Source organism: Chiloscyllium plagiosum, unplaced genomic scaffold (assembly GCF_037043375.1).
Source record: "Chiloscyllium plagiosum isolate Xiang-an unplaced genomic scaffold, Cpla_swu_hap1 HiC_scaffold_4, whole genome shotgun sequence".
Taxonomy (NCBI): Eukaryota; Metazoa; Chordata; class Chondrichthyes; order Orectolobiformes; family Hemiscylliidae; genus Chiloscyllium; species Chiloscyllium plagiosum.
The window spans coordinates 43,059,321-43,080,853 of NW_028270142.1; the positions used below are offsets into that span (position 1 = coordinate 43,059,321).

The 21,533-nt window shown below is 41.0% G+C and overlaps 2 protein-coding genes across 3 annotated transcripts in view; one reads left to right on the forward strand and one right to left on the reverse strand.

Moving 5' to 3' along the window:
• Nucleotides 1-6,887, reverse strand: part of gask1a (golgi associated kinase 1A) — a 55,050-nt gene extending 48,163 nt beyond the window's left edge. Inside the window, exons 1-2 of one of the 2 annotated variants that reach the window (XM_087986194.1) lie at nucleotides 4,729-4,853; nucleotides 1,083-1,180 (exon numbers count right to left, since the gene is read on the reverse strand). The gene's annotated coding sequence lies outside the window, so the exon portion shown is untranslated. Of the gene's footprint in view, nucleotides 1-1,082; nucleotides 1,181-4,728; nucleotides 4,854-6,394 lie in introns of those variants that run through there. The other variant, XM_087986195.1, reaches the window with a different exon arrangement.
• A 27-nt stretch (nucleotides 6,888-6,914) lies between these two features.
• rpl14 (ribosomal protein L14) lies at nucleotides 6,915-12,888 on the forward strand. Its single transcript, XM_043688701.2, has 6 exons — nucleotides 6,915-6,939; nucleotides 7,273-7,374; nucleotides 8,519-8,613; nucleotides 9,750-9,849; nucleotides 10,001-10,054; nucleotides 12,776-12,888. The coding sequence occupies exons 1-6, from the start codon at nucleotides 6,937-6,939 to the stop codon at nucleotides 12,836-12,838; spliced, it is 417 nt and encodes a 138-aa protein (XP_043544636.1). The 5' UTR covers nucleotides 6,915-6,936; the 3' UTR covers nucleotides 12,839-12,888.
• Nucleotides 12,889-21,533: the final 8,645 nt, after the last annotated feature.

Below are 21,533 nucleotides of genomic sequence, written 5' to 3' on the forward strand. Positions count from 1 at the left end.
AAGCTGAACTGCTGGATCAGATTTGATTAAAAACACATCTGGTAAAGGCTCATTTGGGAATTCACTGCCTGAGGGTTCAAGTAAGCACAAAAAGAGCAGCTGTCAATAAAGGATGCACAGCAAGAACTCAATTGGGCATCACTGCCTGCAGAGGTACAGCATAGCTCTGCACTGAAGTAAGTAGAAAGCTATTCTGGGTACATTTTCATTTGCTATTTTCACAGTTTGACAGCTTAAAGAATGTCAAGTGAAAAGCGTCCCCTGGAGTCTGGGAAGGAGTGTAATTATTACCCTTTTTCTTCTATACAACAGTTGTCAGTCTGTCATAAACTAGTACCAAGGGAACTACTCATTTTACCTGATAAGATTGGTGCAGTTTCATTACTTTAGGGTTCACTTTTTGAGACGAGTGAATGAAATGCTAATAAAACTCTATTTGGTATTAAGTTTATTTACACAATCAACCAAAATTCACAATTAAAATTCAATAGCCAGGGCTGAACATTTCACATACAAGGTCTAGAAGTTTTAAACATTCAGGAAAGATAATGAAGGCAAAAACAATCGTCAAATAATTGTTGGATAAAAACCTAAAGGAGAAAGATATTGCGGGGATTTGCAGAAACAACAGGTGGATGAGATGAAAGAGGGAGCATAGATACAAAGGAACAAATGGTTTCCTTCAGTACTACATTATTCTATGTTTCTGTATTTTACAGCTCTTCCCCAACTCCTTTCAGTTTAAGACAGTGAATTGGAAGCTTTTTGATAAGGTTTCTACCAACTGGCTCCCAGGATTGAAGACATGCAACAGGGTGCTCCACCACAGACGCCTCTGCACTTTCCACTGAGGGCACTGCAGATGTGGCTGGCCCTCCACCTGCAGCCTGCCTTCACCACCATACTACTAACACACACACACACACATACAAGCAAAGGGGTGTCTCTGGCAAGAAACACTCAGCACGTCTGACCCATCTAGACACACATGCCCTCAGAGTCACTCAGGCCAGTTGGATCCCCCAGCTGTGGAACCAGGGAGTGTATTGTTTCTTAGTGGGAGAGAATAAAAGAAAAAATACCTATTGAGGGCACTTTGGTGGCACAGATAAACATCACTCTCAGCTGTAGTTACTGCCTTTGCTGTTTGAATTCATGGATCGCTGGACATTGAGTGCATCTGGGAAAATTAACAAACAGTGAAATTCACAACTAATTTTGGAGGATCCCATTTGGGAGAGGTCACAGCACAGAAACAGATAAGTGAATATTTTTAAGTATGACCTTACAGTAAGTCTACAGTAGTGAGTAGAGTGGGTTCTTTCTTGATTATATGCTTTATTGAGAGATGTCTCTTGATTAAACTTAAAAATATAAGCCATAAGTACTAGGTTAGCGAGGAGTAGTGTCTTGTAGAGGAATAAGACAGTGCTATTATCTGGGTCTATAGATTGAAAGAAGCAAAAATGGCTTTTAGTACAGTGATATGCTCTTTTTGTCGGATGTGGGAGTTTAGTGAGAGTTTACGTGTTACTGAGGATTATATCTATAATAAATGCCATCGGTTGCAAATGCTATCAGATCGAATGGATCAGTTAGAGATATAGTTAGGGGCAATGAGGAATTTACAAGAGCAAGGGGATGTGATGGATGGCAGATAATAGGAAGGGAGAAAAGTTGCAGATATAGTCAGATATACTCCTAGGGTTAACTCTAGGAAAGGTAAGAGAAGTAGGCTGGTAGTGCAGGAGTCTTCTGTGGCTATCCCATTTCAAACAAGTATGCTGTTTTAGAAAATGTAGGGGGTGATGGATTCTCAGGGGAATGTAGCATGAACAGCCAAGTTTCTGGTATCGAGTCCTACTCTAATGCAATAAGGGGTACACCGGATTCCAAGAGATCAATTGTGTTAGGGGATGTTCTGGTCTGAGGCACAGACAGACATTTGTCTGTGGTCGGCAGTGAAAAATTAGAATGGTGTGTTGCCTCCCTGGTGCCAGAATCAAGGATGTCGCAGAGAGGAGGCAGAATGTTCTCATGGGGGAGAGGGACCAGCAGGAGGTCATTGTACACATAGGAACCAATGACATAGGAAGGGAAAAGAATGAGATTCTAAAGGGACAATACAGAGAGTTTGGCAGGAATTTAAAAAGGAGATCCTCAAGAGTAGTAATATCAGGATTACTCCTGGTGCTGTGAAATAGTGAGGGTAGGAAATAGGAGGATAGAGCAAATGAAAGCATGACTGAGGAGATGGCATATGGGAGAAGGATTCACATCTTTGGATCATTGGAATCTCTCTGGGGTAGAAGTGGCCTGCACAAGAAGGATGGTTTGCACCTGAATTGGAAGGGGACTAATATACTGGCAGGGAAATTTGCTAGAGCTGCTTGGGAGGATTTAAACTAGTGAGGTGGGGGGTGGGACCAAGGGAGATAGTGAGGAAAGAGATTCAATCTGAGACTGGTACAGTTGAGAACAGAAGAGAGTCAAACAGTCAGGGCAGGCAGAAACAAGGTAGGACTGATAAATTAAACTGCATTTATTTCAATGCAAGAGGCCTAACAGAGAAGGCAGATGTACTCAGGGCATGGTTAGGAACATGGGACTGGAATATCATAGCAATTACAGAAACATGGCTCAGAGATGGACAGAACTGGCAGCTTCATGTTCCAGGATACAAGTGCCAAAGGAAGGATAGAAAGGGGGGCCAGAGAGGAAAGGGAGTGGCATTTTTGATAAGGGATAGCAGTACAGCTGTACTGAGGGAGGATATTCCCGGAAATACACTCAGGCAAGTTATTTGGGTTGAACTGAGAAATAAGAAAGGGATGATCATCTTACTGGAATTGTATTATAGATACCCCAATAGTCAGAGGGAAATTGAGAAACAAATTTGTAAGGAGACCTCAGTTATCTGTAAGAATAATAGGGTGGTTATGGTAGGGGATTTTAACTTTCCAAACATAGACTGAGACTGCCATTGTGTTAAGGGTTTAGATGGAGAGGAATTTCTTAAGTGTGTACAAGACAATTTTCTGATTCAGTATGTGGATGTACCTACTAGAGAAGGTGCAAAACTTGACCTACTCTTGGGAAATCAGGCAGGGCAGGTGACTGAGGTGTCAGTGGGGGAGCATTTTGGGGACAGCAACTGTAATTCTATTAGTTTTAAAATAGTGATGGAAAAGGATAGATCAGATTTAAAAGTTGAAGTTCTAAATTGGAGGAAGGCTAATTTTGACGGTATTAAGCAAGAACTTTCAAAAGCTGCTTGGGTGCAGATGTTTGCAGGTAAAGGAGCGGCACAGTGGTTAGCAGTGCTGCCTCACAGTACCAGGGACCTAGGTTCAATTCCAGCCTCGGGCGACTATCTGTGTGGAGTTTGTACATTCTCCCAGTGTCTGCATGGGTTTCCTCCGGGTGCTCTGGTTTCCTCCCACAATCCAAAGATATACAGGTCAGGGGAATTGGCCATGCTAAATTGCCCATAGTGTTAGGTGCATTAGTCAGAGGGAAAATGGGTCTGGGTGGGTTACCCTTCAGAGGGTTGGTGTGGACTTGTTGGGCTGAAGGGCCTGTTTCCACACTGTAGGGGATCTAATCTAATCTAAAATGGGAAGCCTTCAGAAATGAGATAATGAGAGTCCTGGGACAGTATATTCCTGTTAGGGTGAAAGGAAAGGCTGGTAGATATAGGGAACGCTGGATGACTAAATAAATTGAGGGTTTTTGGTTAAGAAAAAGAAGGAAGGATATCTCCTTCTTTACATATGTCATGTTGTTTTTGCAGAATTACATTTTTGAGCAAAATAAAACCTGTGGTGAAAACACAGCAAGGGCTGGGGTTGGTGTGAATGGCCTCAGGGGGACAGAATGTAATGGTATCTGAGGGCTGGAAATGAGTGGGTGCTGAGGGGTGGTCCACAGGATGGATTTTGGAGTCCATAGGTTGTTGGAGCTTGCACGCCTTAACGTCTGGAAGAAAGAGAAAAAAAAACTTTCGTTGAGGTGACGGATGAGGCAAGGAATGAAATTAAACTGGGCACCAGTGCAGCTTTTAGAGAGGTGAGTCAATGTTGCTGCAGAGTGGAGTCGAGTATGCACAAATGCTGACGCATGGCGTTAATTGTGGATCACAGGTTGTGGCGGGAACAGTGGTCCGAGGAACGTTGTATGTCCTGGAGGCACTTGTAATCCTGGCTGGATTCAAAACACAAATGGTGAAACTGAGTTGAAATCCATGCAGGGTAAGTCTGTGTCTTTTGCTCAAAAACTATATGAATCCATGTAAAACTCTGTAAAACTATACACAGGGTTTGTCAGTCTGACATAGCATTGGGACACAGACAGACTTCGCAACTATTATTTCAAAAGCTGAGCTACCTTGAGAATGTAATTGAAAAGAAGTTCTGGGGTTGTCATATCAAAGAACAGAAACCAACATATCCCATTATAAAAGTTGAAAGTTTTAATCTAAGATTGTTTACTGTATTACATCTCCATGACACTGGACTCCTTTAGCTATAAATTCTCTGAGTGTGATCTTAACCTCCGCAACCACCTGATGATGGAGCGAAGGTCTGAAAGCTGGTGCTTCCATATAAACCTGTTGGACTATAACTTGGTGTTGTGTGAGTTTAAAACTTTGCTTAATATTAGTGATAGAAGCCAGAATTATGCTGGCACCTGGTAACCCCCTTAGGAATTGCAGCTAGGAGATCTTACATTGAACAGCTTCAGTCCTTGATGTCTTCTCTTCAATAGAGTCCCCAGGCATTCCATATCTTGGGCTATGCAGAGATGGAGAAGCAACCCATGAACAATTCTTCTTCATAACATGCTCTATATGATTGATTCTGGTGAACAAGGAGAGCAAATTCTTCCGGTTATTCCAGTTATAATGTGTTTCTTGAAGTTATACCTGATATTTTCTGCCTTGGCTGCAAAATCTCATCGCAAAAGATCATCAGAGTTCACAAGCACAATCTAATGAAAATCTCTTTCACATAACCATTAAATCTTCCAAATATAAAGAAAAGCAGACCTCTGTTGGTCCTTAGACTCACCAGTAATTATAATGAGAGAGTGAAAACATTACCATACCATGGCTGCCCGCTGTGGCAAATGAACCAAAACTTCAATCTCCTCAGATTGTTCATGGAACAGTGACAATTAAAGATATTAATAGTGCTGTTTAGAACCAGGCACTACATAACTGGAGAAGAATGGAAAATGGGCAACAGACAGATCAACGTTTCCAGAAAAACAGTATAACAAAACAAATACTAGGTCCAGCTTAGATTCCACAGCTTGATGGAAGGTGTGATGTGGCAGTAATTGGCTGGGTTGGATTTGTCCTGCTTTTTGTGTACAGCACAGACCTGAGCAAGTTTCCACTTTATTGGGTAGATGCCAGTGTTGTAGCTGTAGTGGAACAGCTTGGCTAGCACAGCGACAAGTTCTGGAGCACAAGTCTTCAGTACGATTGCCAGAATATTGTCAGGGTCCATAGCCATTGCAGTATCTTGTGCCTCCAACTGTTTCTTGATATCACGCCAAATTCTGGCACTTGCAATGCTGGAACCAATGGAGGAAGCTGAGATGGATCATCCACTTGGGACTTCTGGCTGAAGATTGCTGCTTGATAGCACTGTTAGCACTTGGTAGCATGAGTCTACACTTGATGGAAGGTGTCATCAACAGTGCCATTAAGCAGCAACTGCTCAGTGTTGCCCAGTTTTGGTTCTGCCAGAGCCACTCAGTTCCTGACCTCATTACATCCTTGGTTCAAACATGGACAAAAGAGCTGATTTTCAGAGGTAAGAGTGACAGCCCTTGGCATCAAGGCCACATTTGACTGAATGTGGCAACAAGGAGCCTTAGGAAAACTGGAATCTACAACAGGATGATAGGATGAGTTCACAGAGTCTTGCATGGATTCATGCAGTTTTTGAGTAAAGTACAATGTAACACTGCAAGTACAAATTCACCCCACAAACTTATATGTGTATGTGGGTTTGTGAGAGAGAGAGAGAGAGAGACACTCTCACATGCACTCTCTCACAGACTGAGACCCCTTTACGCTCGCTCACTCACACACACACATACACTCTCTTTCACAGACACTCACAACCCCCACCCCTGACACACACACAGAAACCACAGCACACTGGGGGCTAACACCTTCAACACATTATCTAGGCTGATACCAATTGTTAAAGTTAACCTGAGAATATAACTTTTAAAAAAAGTTTTGTGATTTACATATGAAACAAGTGAAACCAACATGGTCATTCTAAAAGATGAGTCTTAACAACAATCAAGATATTTTTCAATGTATAATTTCAGTTACATCACACTGTAAACCTTTGCTATAAATTCTGTGTCTTACAATTGTGTACTCCACAACCACCTGATGAAGGAGCAGCGCTCCGAAAACTGGTGCTTCCAGTTAGTCCTGTTGGACTATAACCTGGTGTTGTGTGATTTTTAACTTTGCACACCCAATCCAGCACCAGCATCTCCAAATTTTGATAAATCGGGTAGACAAGCAGCAAGCTGGAAGAACACAGCAAGTCCTGAAGACGGGTTATACCTGAAACATTGACTTGCCCACCTCCTGATGCTGCCTGGCTTGCTGTGTGCCTGCAGCCTCCTGCCTACCTACCTTAGAACCCAGCATCTTCCACTCAAGGATCCAGCATGCTCCCCCTGCTGCCTCTTTGAGGAACTTAAGATACCGCTCTATGACGCTCGCGGCACTGGGCGTGCGCCGTCTGGTTAGTACGGGGCGCGCGCGCGCACGGATCGGGACGGGCCTGCGCTGGGCGGGAGTGTGCGCATGTGCACGAGCTGCCGGTGTCAGGCCGGAACCGGAAGTCTCTCTTGTCCTTCTCTCCCCCTCTCTCTCTCTCTTTGCTGTGGAAGGCCGCCATGGTGAGTGTTAGCGGGACGGGGCTGTTTGCTTTAGGATACAGGTTCCCGCAGCTCCGGGCCGCCAGAGGCCCTCGTCCGTCTTTACATTAGCCACACAAGTGTCATTAATGTTTTAGTCCCGATCCCCCGGGGGCCGCAGTAAAGGGGAAATAAGCCCCTTGCAGGGTCCCGCGTGTTCTTGGCCCCAGGCCCCAGGCCCGAGGCCCCGGGATCCCGCGGGATAGAGTCAGCTCCACCCCACCCCGTACCCGGCCGTAGAGAAATGAACATTTTCCCGGGTCCGCCCGATCCGCGCTCTCTGCAGTTCCCCGCTGATTTTCTTCTGTTTTTCAGGTCTACAAGCGGTACGTGGAGATCGGCCGCGTGGCCTATATCGCCTTTGGCCCACACGCTGGCAAACTGGTGGCAATTGTCGATGTTATTGACCAGAACAGGGTAGGTGCGCTCACTTGGGTCCTTTACTTCACGTAGAGATTGTTCAGTCTCAATGAAATTCGTCATCGCTGGGTACTAGCTTAAATAAGGTCACGGTTTAACGGTGCTGCCCATCGGCAGAGTTGAAATTTATTCGTGTTAAATATTTCATCAGCACTGGCTCTATTTCCACTGTGTCCCCCGCAGGATTCTGCTCTCGCAGAAGACCAATTCCACTGTGCCTGTCCTTTCCTGATTCTATCAAGTATAAACAAGAATTTGAGAAAATGATGTACCCACTTTAGTTTATATCTAGCATTTCCAAGTTAATGTGGAGAAAGAGAATCATGCACCCTCTTCTAGTTCAGCAATGCTTTTTTTTGACGATTCTCTTTCTCCACATTAACTTGGAAATGCAAGGTGTAAATTGAAGTGGGTACATCACCTTCTCATAACAGGTTCTTGCTTATACTTGATAGAGCTGAAAATGTGTTGCTGGAAAAGCGCAGCAGGTCAGGCAGCATCCAAGGCGCAGGAGAATCGACGTTTTGGGCATGAGCCCTTCTTCAGGAATCCCAGGAGAATCGACGTTTCGGGCATGAGCCCTTCTTCAGGACTGACCCTTCCTCAGAACACTAGAAACATTAACTCTGATTTCTCTGGACAGATGCTGCCAGACTGGCTGAGCTTTTCCAGCAATTCCTTTTTGTTTCTGACAGTTGCAGTGCTGTAAAAGGAGTTTATTTCATAATCCTCATTGTAACTGTAAATCACATTAACCAAGTCACTCCAAGCGGAAATTATAAAACAGAACTTACATATGAATTAACAAATGATACTTCAAATAAAAAGAGTTTCTGTTTGCGTGGTTAATACATGAAAGACCATCAGATATTCGCAACCTGTTCATGTCAGTTGGTGTTCTTTCAGGTACTATTCCTTTCACGCGAACTCATCCCCAAACACACAATTTCCTACAAAGGTAGAAGAATCTGTGTTTCCCTTCGATCTGGCTGGTAACAGCAACTGAGTTCCCTCATTGCCATTGCTTTGAACTGTTTGGGGAATTTATCCTTTACCCATGGAATCTTTCTGTAACTTTCTATGTATGATTGTACTTGCAAACTTCAATTATGAGCTGCATCTAACCAGCCCACTTTTATAGGCATTGGTAGATGGCCCTTGCAGTGGAGTCAGGCGACAGGCCATGCCATTTAAATGTATGCAACTTACTGACTTCAAGATTCGAATCCCACACAGGTAAGGTCCAGGTTTCTTTAAGTAAAATTGTATTTCCTTTTTATACAAAGTATTTAGTTTAATAAAAATCTGAACTCATCAATTTTGGTTTGGATTCAAACCTGGTTTCTCTGTCATAGTCCAAGTTACCAATATTTTTAAATTGAGGTCAACGATCAGGTTTCAAGTGGACTGAATATAATCAAGTTGAAGTCATAACTTACACTGCACCGTTGCAGAATTTGGGGTTGATCATGTAATTTCCTTCATGGATTGGCAAATTGCATAGTTATTACCCATTTATCTATTGACTAGCTTTGCTGTGTGGGCTTTTGCCACAATATAAATGTCTGATGTCTCAACCACATTACCAAAATGTATTTGATGACCTTAGTTGAAGTTCTTTGCATTCATGCGTGCGTGCTGACAGCTCCTACAGATTTCCTTCCAAAACAAAAAAAACTCTGAATTCAGGGCAGAACTTCTGAGGTATTTTAGCATTGGATCTTCCAGACAGTGATTAGAATAGGAAGTAGTGAGGCAACTGCATAAATACATTTAAGGGAAATCTGGGTCAATACATGATGGAGCAACAAATTGAATGTTGTGTTGGGTTGGATGAAGAGAATTTAAAGGAGTTTCATGTGAAGTATGAAAAGCAGCATGGCTTATTTGGGCTGTGCATTCTATCTATATTCCCTGTCATTTATGCTGTGTGCTAGTTTTAATGTTGTTTGTAAAACATTTCAAAAACTGCATATCATTAATATTGACCCTACACTTGGCCATGATTTTGACCTCCAACAGTGTGTATTTCTGCATGGCTGCACGTATTAATTTGTGTCTATCTACCTTCTGTTAGTTAAGAAAGTTGATTTTGATCAGTCAGCCCACCCAAGAAAGGAGCTTTACTTTGAAAATACATCGAATTTTTCATGCCAACGAACATCAATCCTCCATTTGTATTCTTAATGTTTCAGACAATTTATGTTGTCTGCCTTGTGTTCCGTCAGTTAAATTACTTGAGTTTTTTTAAGTGCTATTTGAAAAATGATTTATGTCAAAAAAAAATCTGAATTAGGAGTCAAGTCTAAAAATAGTTCAACATACCTTGTGTAGCCGGATAACTTAACAGGTACATGTTGTTACATTTTTAGTGTTCGTCACAAGTATGTAAAAGCTGCTTGGGAAAAGGAGAACGTTACTGAGAAATGGAAAGCAACCCACTGGGCAAAGAAAATTGAAGCCCGGGCAAAGGTAGGTTTTGGACCTGTTCTAGTTTAACTGTAAATTGTGATGAAAATCTTTCATATATGCATCAATATTTTGCATAACTAAAATGTCTCTGAGGAAAGAGATATTTGAACAATCTAGCAATTTGTATTGAAACTCTTTCTCTTGCTCACAGAAAGCCAAAATGACAGACTTCGATCGCTACAAAGTCATGAAGGCCAAGAAAATGGTGAGCTTGCTTTCGCAAGAATGATTATTGTTAATGTTATCTGATATTTCATTAAGTAGTCATTTTTAAATCTTTCTTCATTAACAAAATTCCTTGTACTTAGCGATTGGCTTGTTTAAGTGGTGGGGATACAAGATAAAAGGGATCTTTCATAACTGCTTTAAATTTAGCACTAAGAAGCATTTCGACTAAACTAGAAATTTGCTGTATGAGGACATATCACAAGGTTTCACTGAAATTCATGGTAAATAAGGTTCAGTAGTATTTAACTTTCTAAAAATAATCGTCAGGATTAAACGGCAGAGAGAGTTACCACACATCAATTTTGTATTCTCTCAAATTTAGAAAGCTACAGAAGGTTGCAGAATGACTTCATCAAAGTTTTTAGACTACTTTGGGGGTGGTAGCAGATAAACTTAGTACAGAAATTACTTCATCTGTTTGAGGGGTCCAGAATTGAGGGACAGCCTGAGTATTGCAGCCTGGTTTTTCAGAAATGAAATTAGGAAAAGCTTGTGCGTGCAAAGACTGATCCAAGTTTGGAACCCTCTCCTGCAAACAGAAAATAGTTGAACACTTATAAGCATTAAGGCTGAGAATGATGTAGATATCTGTTAAGAAACATTGGACAGACAGCCATATGGATGATATTGTGTTGCACATCAGCTGTGATTATATTGAATGGTGTAAAAAGTTTGAAACTAAATGACTTCTGTTGCTATCAACCACTGGTATGAGCACCCATTGGAATTAGGTGCAGACCATTCAGCCCTTTGAGCCTACTCTGCCATTGAAGATCATGGCTGGCCTAATTCTGGATTCGGCCGCACTTCAATGTTTTTTCCAGTATCCAACCAATCTTATGTTCATCAAGGATCTACCTAACAAGTTAAGGTATTCAGTGATCTTAACTCCTCTGCTGTGGGGCGAGAGATTTCCACAAACTTTCGACCCAGTTGGAGACTATTTTGACTCATCTCCATCTTAAATGAAGAATACCTTCTTGTTTACAGATATTTCTGAGATGTTATTTGTACCTTCTAGAGTGAAGCTTGAAAAGTGTGTTCCCTTATTTTGCATTGTTAAATCGCTAGACTGTCTGGAGAACCAGTGCTCACTTTACCTTTTCTCAACTTTAAGTATATGTGGTTTTTAAAAATATTTCTAGTTAGTTGTCTCTCATACTCGAGTTTCTCCCTAATTTTGTATGATTCTTCACTGGTTTTATATTCTACCCAATTCTCTGGCCACCGAGCTTGAGTGTTATGGCTTTTTCAGTTTCATGCTATTGTTAACTTAGTTAGCCACGGATGGTGTGCACTTCCCTTTGAGCTATTTTCTCATTGCAATGTCTCTTTGCCTGTTAATAAATAATTTTCAAAATATCAGCCACAGCACCTCTGCTAACTTATCCTTTGCCCTAATTTAATTGTTCACTTTAGCCATTTCTATCTTCAAATCCATCATATTTTCAATTGTTTAGGTTTTAATTACAAGTCTGACTCTTCTGTGCCTCAAATGTATTGCATTCATATTAAAATCATTGCTAACTAGAGATACCTTTCCTGTGATTTAAGTAAATTAATCTTGTCTCATTGCGCATGACCAAATGTTGGATAATTTCCTGTCTGGCTGGCCCTAAACTTTTTGAATTCTTCCAGAATACCACTGTTGAGGTGCTAATGTAATGCCTAATACTGCTACTCTGTACTTTGCCATCTTGCAACCATCTCTCTGGACAATGGCTATGAGATTATATTTATTTGAGCTGGCAATTAATCTCTTTTATTACAAATGCTATGAGCATTAATGTGCAGAGCCTTTAATTCTGTCCTTTTACTATTTTTATGACCTCTAGTCTTATTAGCTACTGCAGTCTGGTTTGTATATTTGTCCTGTCTTCTCCCTTTAAATGATCTCCTTTTTCACTCAATCCCTGACCCCCACTATTTAGTTTAAAGCCCTCTGCTGCTCCAGTTGCATGAACAAATATACAAATTAGGAGCAGGAGTAGGCCATTTGGCCCTTTGATTCTACCGTCCTTAAATAAAATTGTGTTAGATCTGATTGCGGCCTGAATTCCACTTTTTTACTGCCCTTGATAACCTTTGACTCTTCTGTCACAAATCTATCTTCCTTACGATCATATTCAATGATTCTGCCTCCACTGCTGTTCTGGGGCAGAGAATCTGACACTTAGAACCCTCTGTAAAAATGCAATTTATCCCCATCTTATACTTGAATGGAAAGTTACCAATTCTTGAACTACTCTTTTCCCCCACCATTCCTAATATGTTTGTACATTCTTTCAACATCTATTATGTGAAGTTCATTCAGGATCTTGTATGTGCAATAAGATTAATTATACGACTCACTAGAACACTGGTCCCAGCACCTAATCTGCATAATTGTCAAGCTGAGAAAAATAAGTATTTGTTCAAAAAATAACTTTTCTAAAATGGAATTTACTGACTTGTGATACGTAAAATGTGAAGTAAAGTCATCTAAAGATTTATAATGTTATGCATACTTAGTAGACCCTTTATGATTTGCACCATGGTCACAAAGGGGGGAAGTGTATGCCAAAGAAATGAGAGTCAACACCTGATGCTGTCAGACCGTTCCCATTTGGTTGAACAACAGTGTGTGACCCTGACAATGTTTGCAATGCTTAATAAATCGGACTGAGTTGTGGTAACGTTTTGTTTTTTTCTTTCTCAGAGAAACAAAATCATCAAGCATGAGTTGTTAAAACTGAAGAAGGAAGCCAGCAAGAAAGCATAAAAGCACAAATGTTCATTGTTTAAGCAAAAGAATAAAGTTTATACCAGAAATTTAAATTGGTCCATCGCTTTATTACTAATATTCAGTACTTTTGAGTAGATTAACAAAGTAAAATAGGGGGATCCAAGATGGCGGCGACCCAGCAAGTCTGAGTCTATAGTGCTCCTCCCAAGACTTGGGTAAAGTGGGTTACCCACCCCCACCACACTCACCAAATCATTTAAAATAGCTGTTTAATTTAATTAGTTGTTTAGTATTAAATTTAAACAATCTAATCTTTAGTAAAAATGACTAAAGGGAAGGGAGCCCGCAGCTCTCAGCAAGCAGGAACCCCTCCCCCTCCCTCTCCAGCTGCAGCAGAGGCGTCCACAGCCGCCCCGGGGGACTTACCTACAGTGGCGAGACTCGTGGAAATCATCTCTAAACTGGATGCGAAGATCCCACAGTCCAAAGATGTGCAGGTTAGGTGAATTGGCCATGCTAAATTGCCCATATTGTTAGGTGTATTAGTCAGGGGGGAAATGGGTCTGGGTGGGTTGCTCTTCGAAGGGTCGGTGTGGACTTGTTGGGCCGAAGGGCCTGTTTCCACACTGTAGGGAATCTAATCGACGCTTTCATTGAAGAATCCCGAAGTCGATGGGACTCACTCTCGGCCGCGCTGCAAAAGCACGACCGAGACATTAAAGAAATCGGGCGGAGCTAAAGGCCGTGACCTCCGAAACTACAGCGCAATCGGCCGTGGATCGGGTCCGGACTCTCGAACAGCGAGTCCGGACCTTAGAGAATCAAGTTGATGACCTCGATAATCGAGGTCGTCGAAAAAATATTCGTTTGCTGGGCCTTCCTGAACAGGAAGAGGAAGGCCAGCTTACAGTGTTTCTCAAGCAGTGGCTGCCACAGCTTTTAAATCTGGAAGCTGGATCAGGCCAGGTAAGGGTGGAATGGGCCTACCGGGTCGCAATACGCGGGCCTGGCTCGAACCAGCGCCCCTGCCCGGTCCTGTTCCGGCTGCAGAACTAGAGGGAGAGTCAGATACTCCTAGAAGCTTCTAGAAATCTTTGAAAAGATTCCCAAGCCATGATCTATAAAGTATCCAAGATCATGTTATTCCAGGACTTTTCCCCAGCTCTGGTCCGAAAGAGGAAGGCATTCGATGAGGTGAAGAAGCGTTTAAGGGACTTAAATATTCAATACTCCTTACGCTACCCAGCGATGCTACGCTTTAACATGAAGGATCCGTGTATAACTTCGGATCGCCAGAAAAGGCTAAGGAATTTTTGGACTCTTAGATAAATGTAAGAGGTAATGGATGTTGGTTTGCCTTTCCCCCACTCTGGTTTATATCCCCCCCCCCCCCGTTTTCTTTTTTCTTACCTTATTGTTTAATATTATCTTGGGGGGTGGGGAGAGGGATTTATTTATTTGTTCTCTATTTAACGATTTTCTCCCCCCCCGGGGTTGTTTTTTTTTATTATTCTATGTATGTATGTGGGTATGTATATATGGTGGGGGGAGGTGGTTACCTTATTCTATTTTACCTCTGTCTCTAGGAGCGGGGTTGTTTTCCCTTGTTATTTTGTATTATTATATTTAATTATTATTTGTTGAGGTTGTAATTTTATAGTTATATATGTTTATACATGGTATTAACATTACCAAATATATCCAGGTGTTGGTGTGGGTGGGGATCGGGTGCTCACTATTAACTCTAGCTTTGTATTATATCTTGAATTCTCATCCTATTGAGGAGCGCCTGGGTCAAGGGTGGGGCATTGGTTGGGAGAGGATACGATGGACCTTTGGAAAGGAAGTGACACCCCCTGGGAACAAGGGGGAAAATCTCCATTTAAATACGTTTTATTTTATTATTTAGAAATAGTTTTTTGTTATACTGTTGTGAGTGTATTAGAGAGCCTTTATTTTTGTGAATTTTATATGCTCTATGTTCGAGATGTTCTGGATGGAGTTTCCCCTCCCGAGGGGTCTCGGATTTGCCCGGATGATTATGGTTGATCAGTCGGTTAAGTGGTGCACCTGGAATGTCAAGCGGAGTAATTCGCCAGTCAAAAGGAAGAAAATATTATCAAATCTTAAGAAAGAAAGAGTTGATATAGCTCTCCTACAGGAGACACCTGTTGGACAAAGAACACTTGAAATTACGACAGGGTGGATTTGATCAGGCCTTTTTTTCTTCTTTTAGCTCAAAATGTAGGGGAGTTGTTATTCTTCGCAAGAATTTCCCTTTCAAAATCCTAAATCACATAAAAGACGAATCTGGACGATATATTTTGATTAAAGGCCTTATAAATGGAGAGGAATATGGGATTTTAAATTTGTACTGCCCCCCGGCACACCCCTTTTAAATTTATAATGGAAGCCTTTTCAAAATTGATGGCTCTTGGTGCCCGTCATACAATTAAAGTCTCCCCCTATAATTGGGCGGCACGGTGGCACAGTGGTTAGCACTGCTGCCTCACAGCGCCAGAGACCCGGGTTCAATTCCTGCCTCAGGCGACTGACTGTGTGGAGTTTGCACGTTCTCCCAGTGTCTGCGTGGGTTTCCTCCGGGTGCTCCGGTTTCCTCCCACAGTCCAAAGATGTGCAGGGTCAGGTGAATTGGCCATACTAAATTGCCCATAGTGTTAGGTGAGGGGTAAATGTAGGGGTATGGGTGGGTTTCGCTTCGGCGGGTCAGTGTGGACTTGTTGGGCCGAAGGGCCTGTTTCCACACTGTAATCTAATCTAATCTAATCTAAAAATTGTATTATGGATCCGGAAATAGATAGGATTCCCAAGAGTACTGCAGGAGTATCTCCCAGATCTAGACAATTGGTGGATCTAAACAAAGAATTAGGATTAGTAGATGTATGGAGATGTCGTCATCCACAGGGCAGAGATTTTTCTTTTTACTCCAATCCACATAAATGTCATACCAGAATTGATATGTTTTTTGCCCCCTCGATTTTTAAAAATTCCATATCATCCTGTAAAATAGGTAGTATAGCAATTTCTGACCAAGCTGCTGTATATATGGAAACCAAGGCGAGGAACAACGGGACATCCCCTTGGCATTGGCGTATGGACCCCTTCCTAATGAAAGATAGTAAATTTGTAAAGTACTTCTCTCAAGAATTTAAAACTTTTTTAGAAATTAATTTTGATGGGTTGCTAGCCGCACCTATAATGTGGGAGACCATCAAAGCATACGCGCGAGGTTTGATCACTCAGCGACCCAGAAAAAATTAAAGGGAGAACAACAGCGTCTGCTCGAAGCTAGCTTAAAAGCAGCTGAAACAGCATATGCTGATAGACCTTCTATTATCAAATTGCAAAGGATTACGGCCCTTAAGACAGCTCTAAACACGATGCTTACCCAAACGGCTAAGAGGGAAATATTATTTGCAAAACAAAGGTTATATGAATTTGGCGACAAACCGGGTAGATACTTAGCATTTCTTGTAAAGAGAAAAAAGCCCCTCAAACTATTACGTCTATCAAGGAAAGTACAGGTATTTTGACTCATGATCATAACAAGATTAATGCAATCTTTAGAAAATGTTATTCTGATTTATATAAATCGCAGGATTGTGAAGACAGGATTAGGAGGATGCAATCATTTTTTAAAAATTTGACCTTTCCGGGCCTAACTCCGGAACAAGTATCGGTCTTAAATGCTCCCCTAACAGTCCAAGAAATACTTGACGCAATCAGGCAACTTCAGAGCGGTAAGGCACCTGGCCCAGATGGTTTTCAAGCTGAATTCTATGAAGAATTTACAGAAATATTGGCTGGTCCACTTATGGACATGTATAATTATGCATATAGTCAGGGCTGTCTCCCGCCTTCGCTGAAAGAGGCAAATATCTCTCTTATCCTTAAAAAAGGAAAGGATCCAGAAGATTGTGCGTCATACAGACCACTATCCTTGCTAAATGTAGATTTTAAAATCCTTTCTAAAATGTTAGCATTGAGACTAGAAAGGGTACTGCCACATATCATAAAGGAGGATCAGACGGGGTTTATTAAGGGCCGTAGATCATCCAATAATATTAGAAGGGTTTTGAATATGATTCAAGCCTGCCATCAGGGAAAGATACCAGGAGTAGTAGTTTCATTAGAAGCGGAAAAGGCATTCGATAGGGTTGAATGGTCATATTTGTTTTATACATTGGAAAGGTGTTTACCAACTGGGTCTCAACATTGTATAGTGATCCCAAAGCAGTTGTGGTTACCAATGGATTAGGTTCGGATAGCTTCAGTGTGGGTAGGGACTGCCGTCAGGGATGTCCTCTCTCGCCATTGTTATTTACGCTAATAATTGAACCACTAGCAGAAGCTATACGGGCTGATCCTAATATAACGGCCCCGAGGATTGGTACAGGTAAACATAAAGTTACCCTTTATGCAGATGATGTTCTTCTATTCCTCAGTAATCCTCTGATGTCCGTACCTCACTTAATCCAAATTATTAATACATTTAGAGCATTCTCAGGCTATAAAATTAATTTCTCAAAATCGGAGGCTATGATACCCCACTTTGTGGACGGATCCCATTTTCCCTTTCGTTGGTCCCTGGAGGGTTTCTTATATTTAGGCATTTTTATTACCCCAGTATTTGGTCAGTTGTACAAGGCTAACTTTGTGCATTTACTGGAAAGGATAAGGCAGGACCTCCAGCGATGGGGAGACCTTCCAATTTCCTGGTTAGGTAGAATAGCACTAATTAAAATGAATGTCCTGCCCCCGTCTCCTATACCCTATGAGAATGCTTCCGGTGATGCTGCCGAGGCTGGCACTACGTAAATTATATGGCTGGTTGGGTTCCTTTATCTGGAATCATAGATGGCCCCTCATTTAAGCTGAAGAAGCTACAGCTTCCACAGGCAAGGGGAGGATTGGACTTCCTAGATTTTAGGAAATATCAGTTAAGTTCCCTATTAAGTTACATAGCTGATTGGGTCTTGTCTGATCCACAATCAATCTGGTTGGACATCGAGGCTTCTCAAGTAAAATACCCATTTATTAACCTTTTATTTTCAGACAAGAGGAAAATCATTACGGATCACTGTAAAAACCCTATACAACCCTAAACACAATTAAAGCTTGGTATATAATGTGGCAAAATGAGGGCAACTCACATAAAACATCCCCCTATGAGCTGATAGTGGGAGCATGGGGATTCCAACCGGGGTTTACAGATGCCACTTTTAAACTCTGGAGATCCGGGGTATCTCATGTCTAGGGGACCTATTTAAAGATGGGGTCCTGATGTCTTTTGAACAGCTGCGTCAGAAATTCGCATTACCTAATGGAGACCTCTATCGATACTTCCAAATTCGAGACTATATACAGAAGAAGACTACGTTATTAGATAGTCTTTATAAATCAGATAGAGAATGTAGAGTACTACGACCAATGGGGGTATCCTCCATCATTTACATGATGAAATATCAGGAGATATGGACAATTTGCTTAAAACATGGGATCAGGATTTGGGGCTAGAAATCTCTATAGAAACATGGAATGACCTTTGGGAAAACGCCAGAAGAATCACCATCTGTAACAGAACTCAGGCTATCCAGTTGAAGAAACTTCATAGGGCCCATATAGCACCGGATCGATTGGCAAAATTTAAGGCAGGAGCATCTCCAATGTGTCCCAAATGTAAAATAGAGGTGGGCACTCTTGTACATAGTCTATGGACCTGTCATAAGATCCGTAGATACTGGACTAAAGTAGCAAGTACCCTGACAGAAATTTTAGGAACGGAAATTAAAGTGGACCCTGTATCTCTCCTTTTGGGCTTTTCGAACTTTCCCTCCCTGGACATGTATGGGAAGAGACTATTTTCTATTCTCTCTTTCTGTGCAAGGAAAAATATTTTGGTAAACTGGGTGGCTGAGGGCCCCCCTGGACTTTCAAATTGGCACAGATTAATTATGGAATGTATTCCCCTTGACTTCCTTACAAATATGGTGCACCGAAAGACCGAGTTATTTTATAAAATATGGCAGCCCTTCTTGAATTACATAAATACAGATATTTCGGCTATCCTAACAAGGGCTTTTATTTAATTGAGATTACGAACCTGGCTGGTCCGGGGCCCCTTAGGAGAGGAATCCCGCACGAATACGGGTTTTGTTACATTTGATGTTAACACATTCCGAGCATGTATCTCACTATCCAATTTCTGTGTTATCTGTTGTTTTCTTTTCTCTCTCTTACTTGAATAATGTAAGAGACTTAAATATACACTCTGGTTAATTGTAGGTTAGATTAGTAGTTAGTTGAGTTTTGATTTTTCTTTCTCGGTATTTTTCTTTTGTTAAATTTTGGCTATTGTATATTTAAGATTTAATTGTATATCAATGTTTGTACTTGAGAGTTTTGTTTATTTTTGTAAACTTGTAAAAATGTTAAATTTCTAATAAAAATATCTATAAAAAAAACAAAGTAAAATAGCATATGAAGTTGGAAGTGTTTGCATGTTATTTAGGCTGCAAAATCGAACTTTTATTACAAATGTCTCACCATTCCATCGCCATTTGGTAATGACATCATTGTAAAATTTTCATCCTGATTTTCAAATCCCTCTGTTGCCTTGCCCTTTTCTCAGCTCTGAAAACTCTGCTTGATACTGAATTATCAAGCTTTCATTTGGTCTCCCAAATTTTCCTTGCTCCATCTTTGGCAGCTCAGTCATGCATTTACATACCAAGGGCAGCAAAGTTTGAACAGTTTAAATGCTCAAGGTAAAAGTCATTGAAAACCACAAAACAAATTTTAAAACTTGCCTTAATTTATGCATTTTCAGTTGTTGGTTCTTGGAATGAAAAGTAACGAATAGCAAATTTAGAATAATTTATTGTATCTGGTATGTTTGAAACAATAATAATTGCAGCCTTAAAATGTATCTTTGAAATCAAAGGCATTATATATATACTTGGTCACTTTAAACCACTCCTGCATTTATTTATAGCACAATGATGTTTTGCATAAAAATAATTTGAAACTAAAGTGAGGTGTCTTTTACACCCAAAATTATGTTAATATTACCCACTGGAAAAGGTGGAGGTCAAGAATGAGGTGTTAAAGAGCTGCATGTGTCTCGTGCTCCCAGTTGCAGAAGTCTGGATTAAGCTCTGAAATTTAGCTCCTTTAAACTCTGTTTCATTATCACACCACTGCCTCCTTTTAAGAAGCTTTTTAAAACCTCCTTTGAACCATGAGACCTTCTTTAGACACGTCTTACTATAATCTGATGTTACTCAGTTACGACTGCTCAAAAACATTATTGAACAATGTATTTGGATGTTTGACTCCAAAGACCCTATATTATTGTTGGTGTTAGGCAGTGGTGACTGTTGTAGTTGGAGCCATCGTTGGGACAGTTCTATGCCAGTTGCTTCATTTGTGACTATAAAATCCGACTTAATGCTTTAAGTGGAAAATATCAAGCATATATGAGGAACGGCTGAGGATCCTGGGATTGTATTCATTGGAGTTTAGAAGATTAAGGGGAGATCTAATAGAAACTTACAAGATAATACATGGCTTGGAGAGGGTGGACGCTAGGAAATTGTTTCCGTTAGGCGAGGAGACTAGGACCCATAGACACAGCCTTAGAATTAGAGGGGGTAAATTCAGAACAGAAATGCGGAGACATTTCTTCAGCCAGACAGTGGTGGGCCTGTGGAATTCATTGCCACAGAGTGCAGTGGAGGCCGGGCGCTAAATGTCTTCAAGGCAGAGATTGATAAATTCTTGATGTCACAAGGAATTAAGGGCTACGGGGAGAATGCAGGTAAGTGGAGTTGAAATGCCCATCAGCCATGATTGAATGGCAGAGTGGACTCGATGGGCCGAATGGCCTTACTTCCACTCTTATGTCTTATGGTCTTATCTATGTAAACCAGTTCAAACCAATTTATTTTCTTAGGAGCCTGATCTGCAAAATGGCAGCATCAATAACTTTATTTATTAACAGTGGTATTGGAATAAATTCAATTCCTTTACACAAGTGCAATGCAGTTAGTATGTTATTGCATGTAATGCACATTAGCATTCAGCAGTCATTGCAGAACTACGTTTTTTTTATAGCTTTTTAAAAATGTGTATAAATGTGTCCGCCAATAGTGAGAATATTGTTTCCAGTGGAGCCATTGATCAAATGTTCTATTGGACAAGCACCTGCTGCTGTAATATAATCTATAATGCCCAACGTCAGAGCATGTCTGGCTGCATTTTTGCCCCCAAAGTTCATTTCAATATTAATATATACTGAAGTTCATGGTCAAAACGAAGCATTTTCATTTAGTGCTGCTACATTGTTAGAAAGCTATTTTAGGTTAATGACTTGTTGCTGAAACATTCTGGCAAGAAGCCATTGACTTGAAATGCTGGGTCTGATTTTAAGTCTTGAAAGTGGATGTGTTTTGAATGAATTAAAATTTAATTGAACTTTTATTTAAATTGACCTTTTGGCTGTTGATTCAGAGACCCAGATTCCGGGGACCTACATTCAAATCCCACCATAACATGGTGGAATTTGAGGTCAGTGAAAATCTGGAATTAAAGATGACCACAAATCCATTTTGAATTGACAGAAAAACCTATTATTCACAATTATCCTTTTAAGAAGGAAATTGCCATTTTTACAAGGTTTGGCCTACATGTGGACTCTAATGAGTACTTT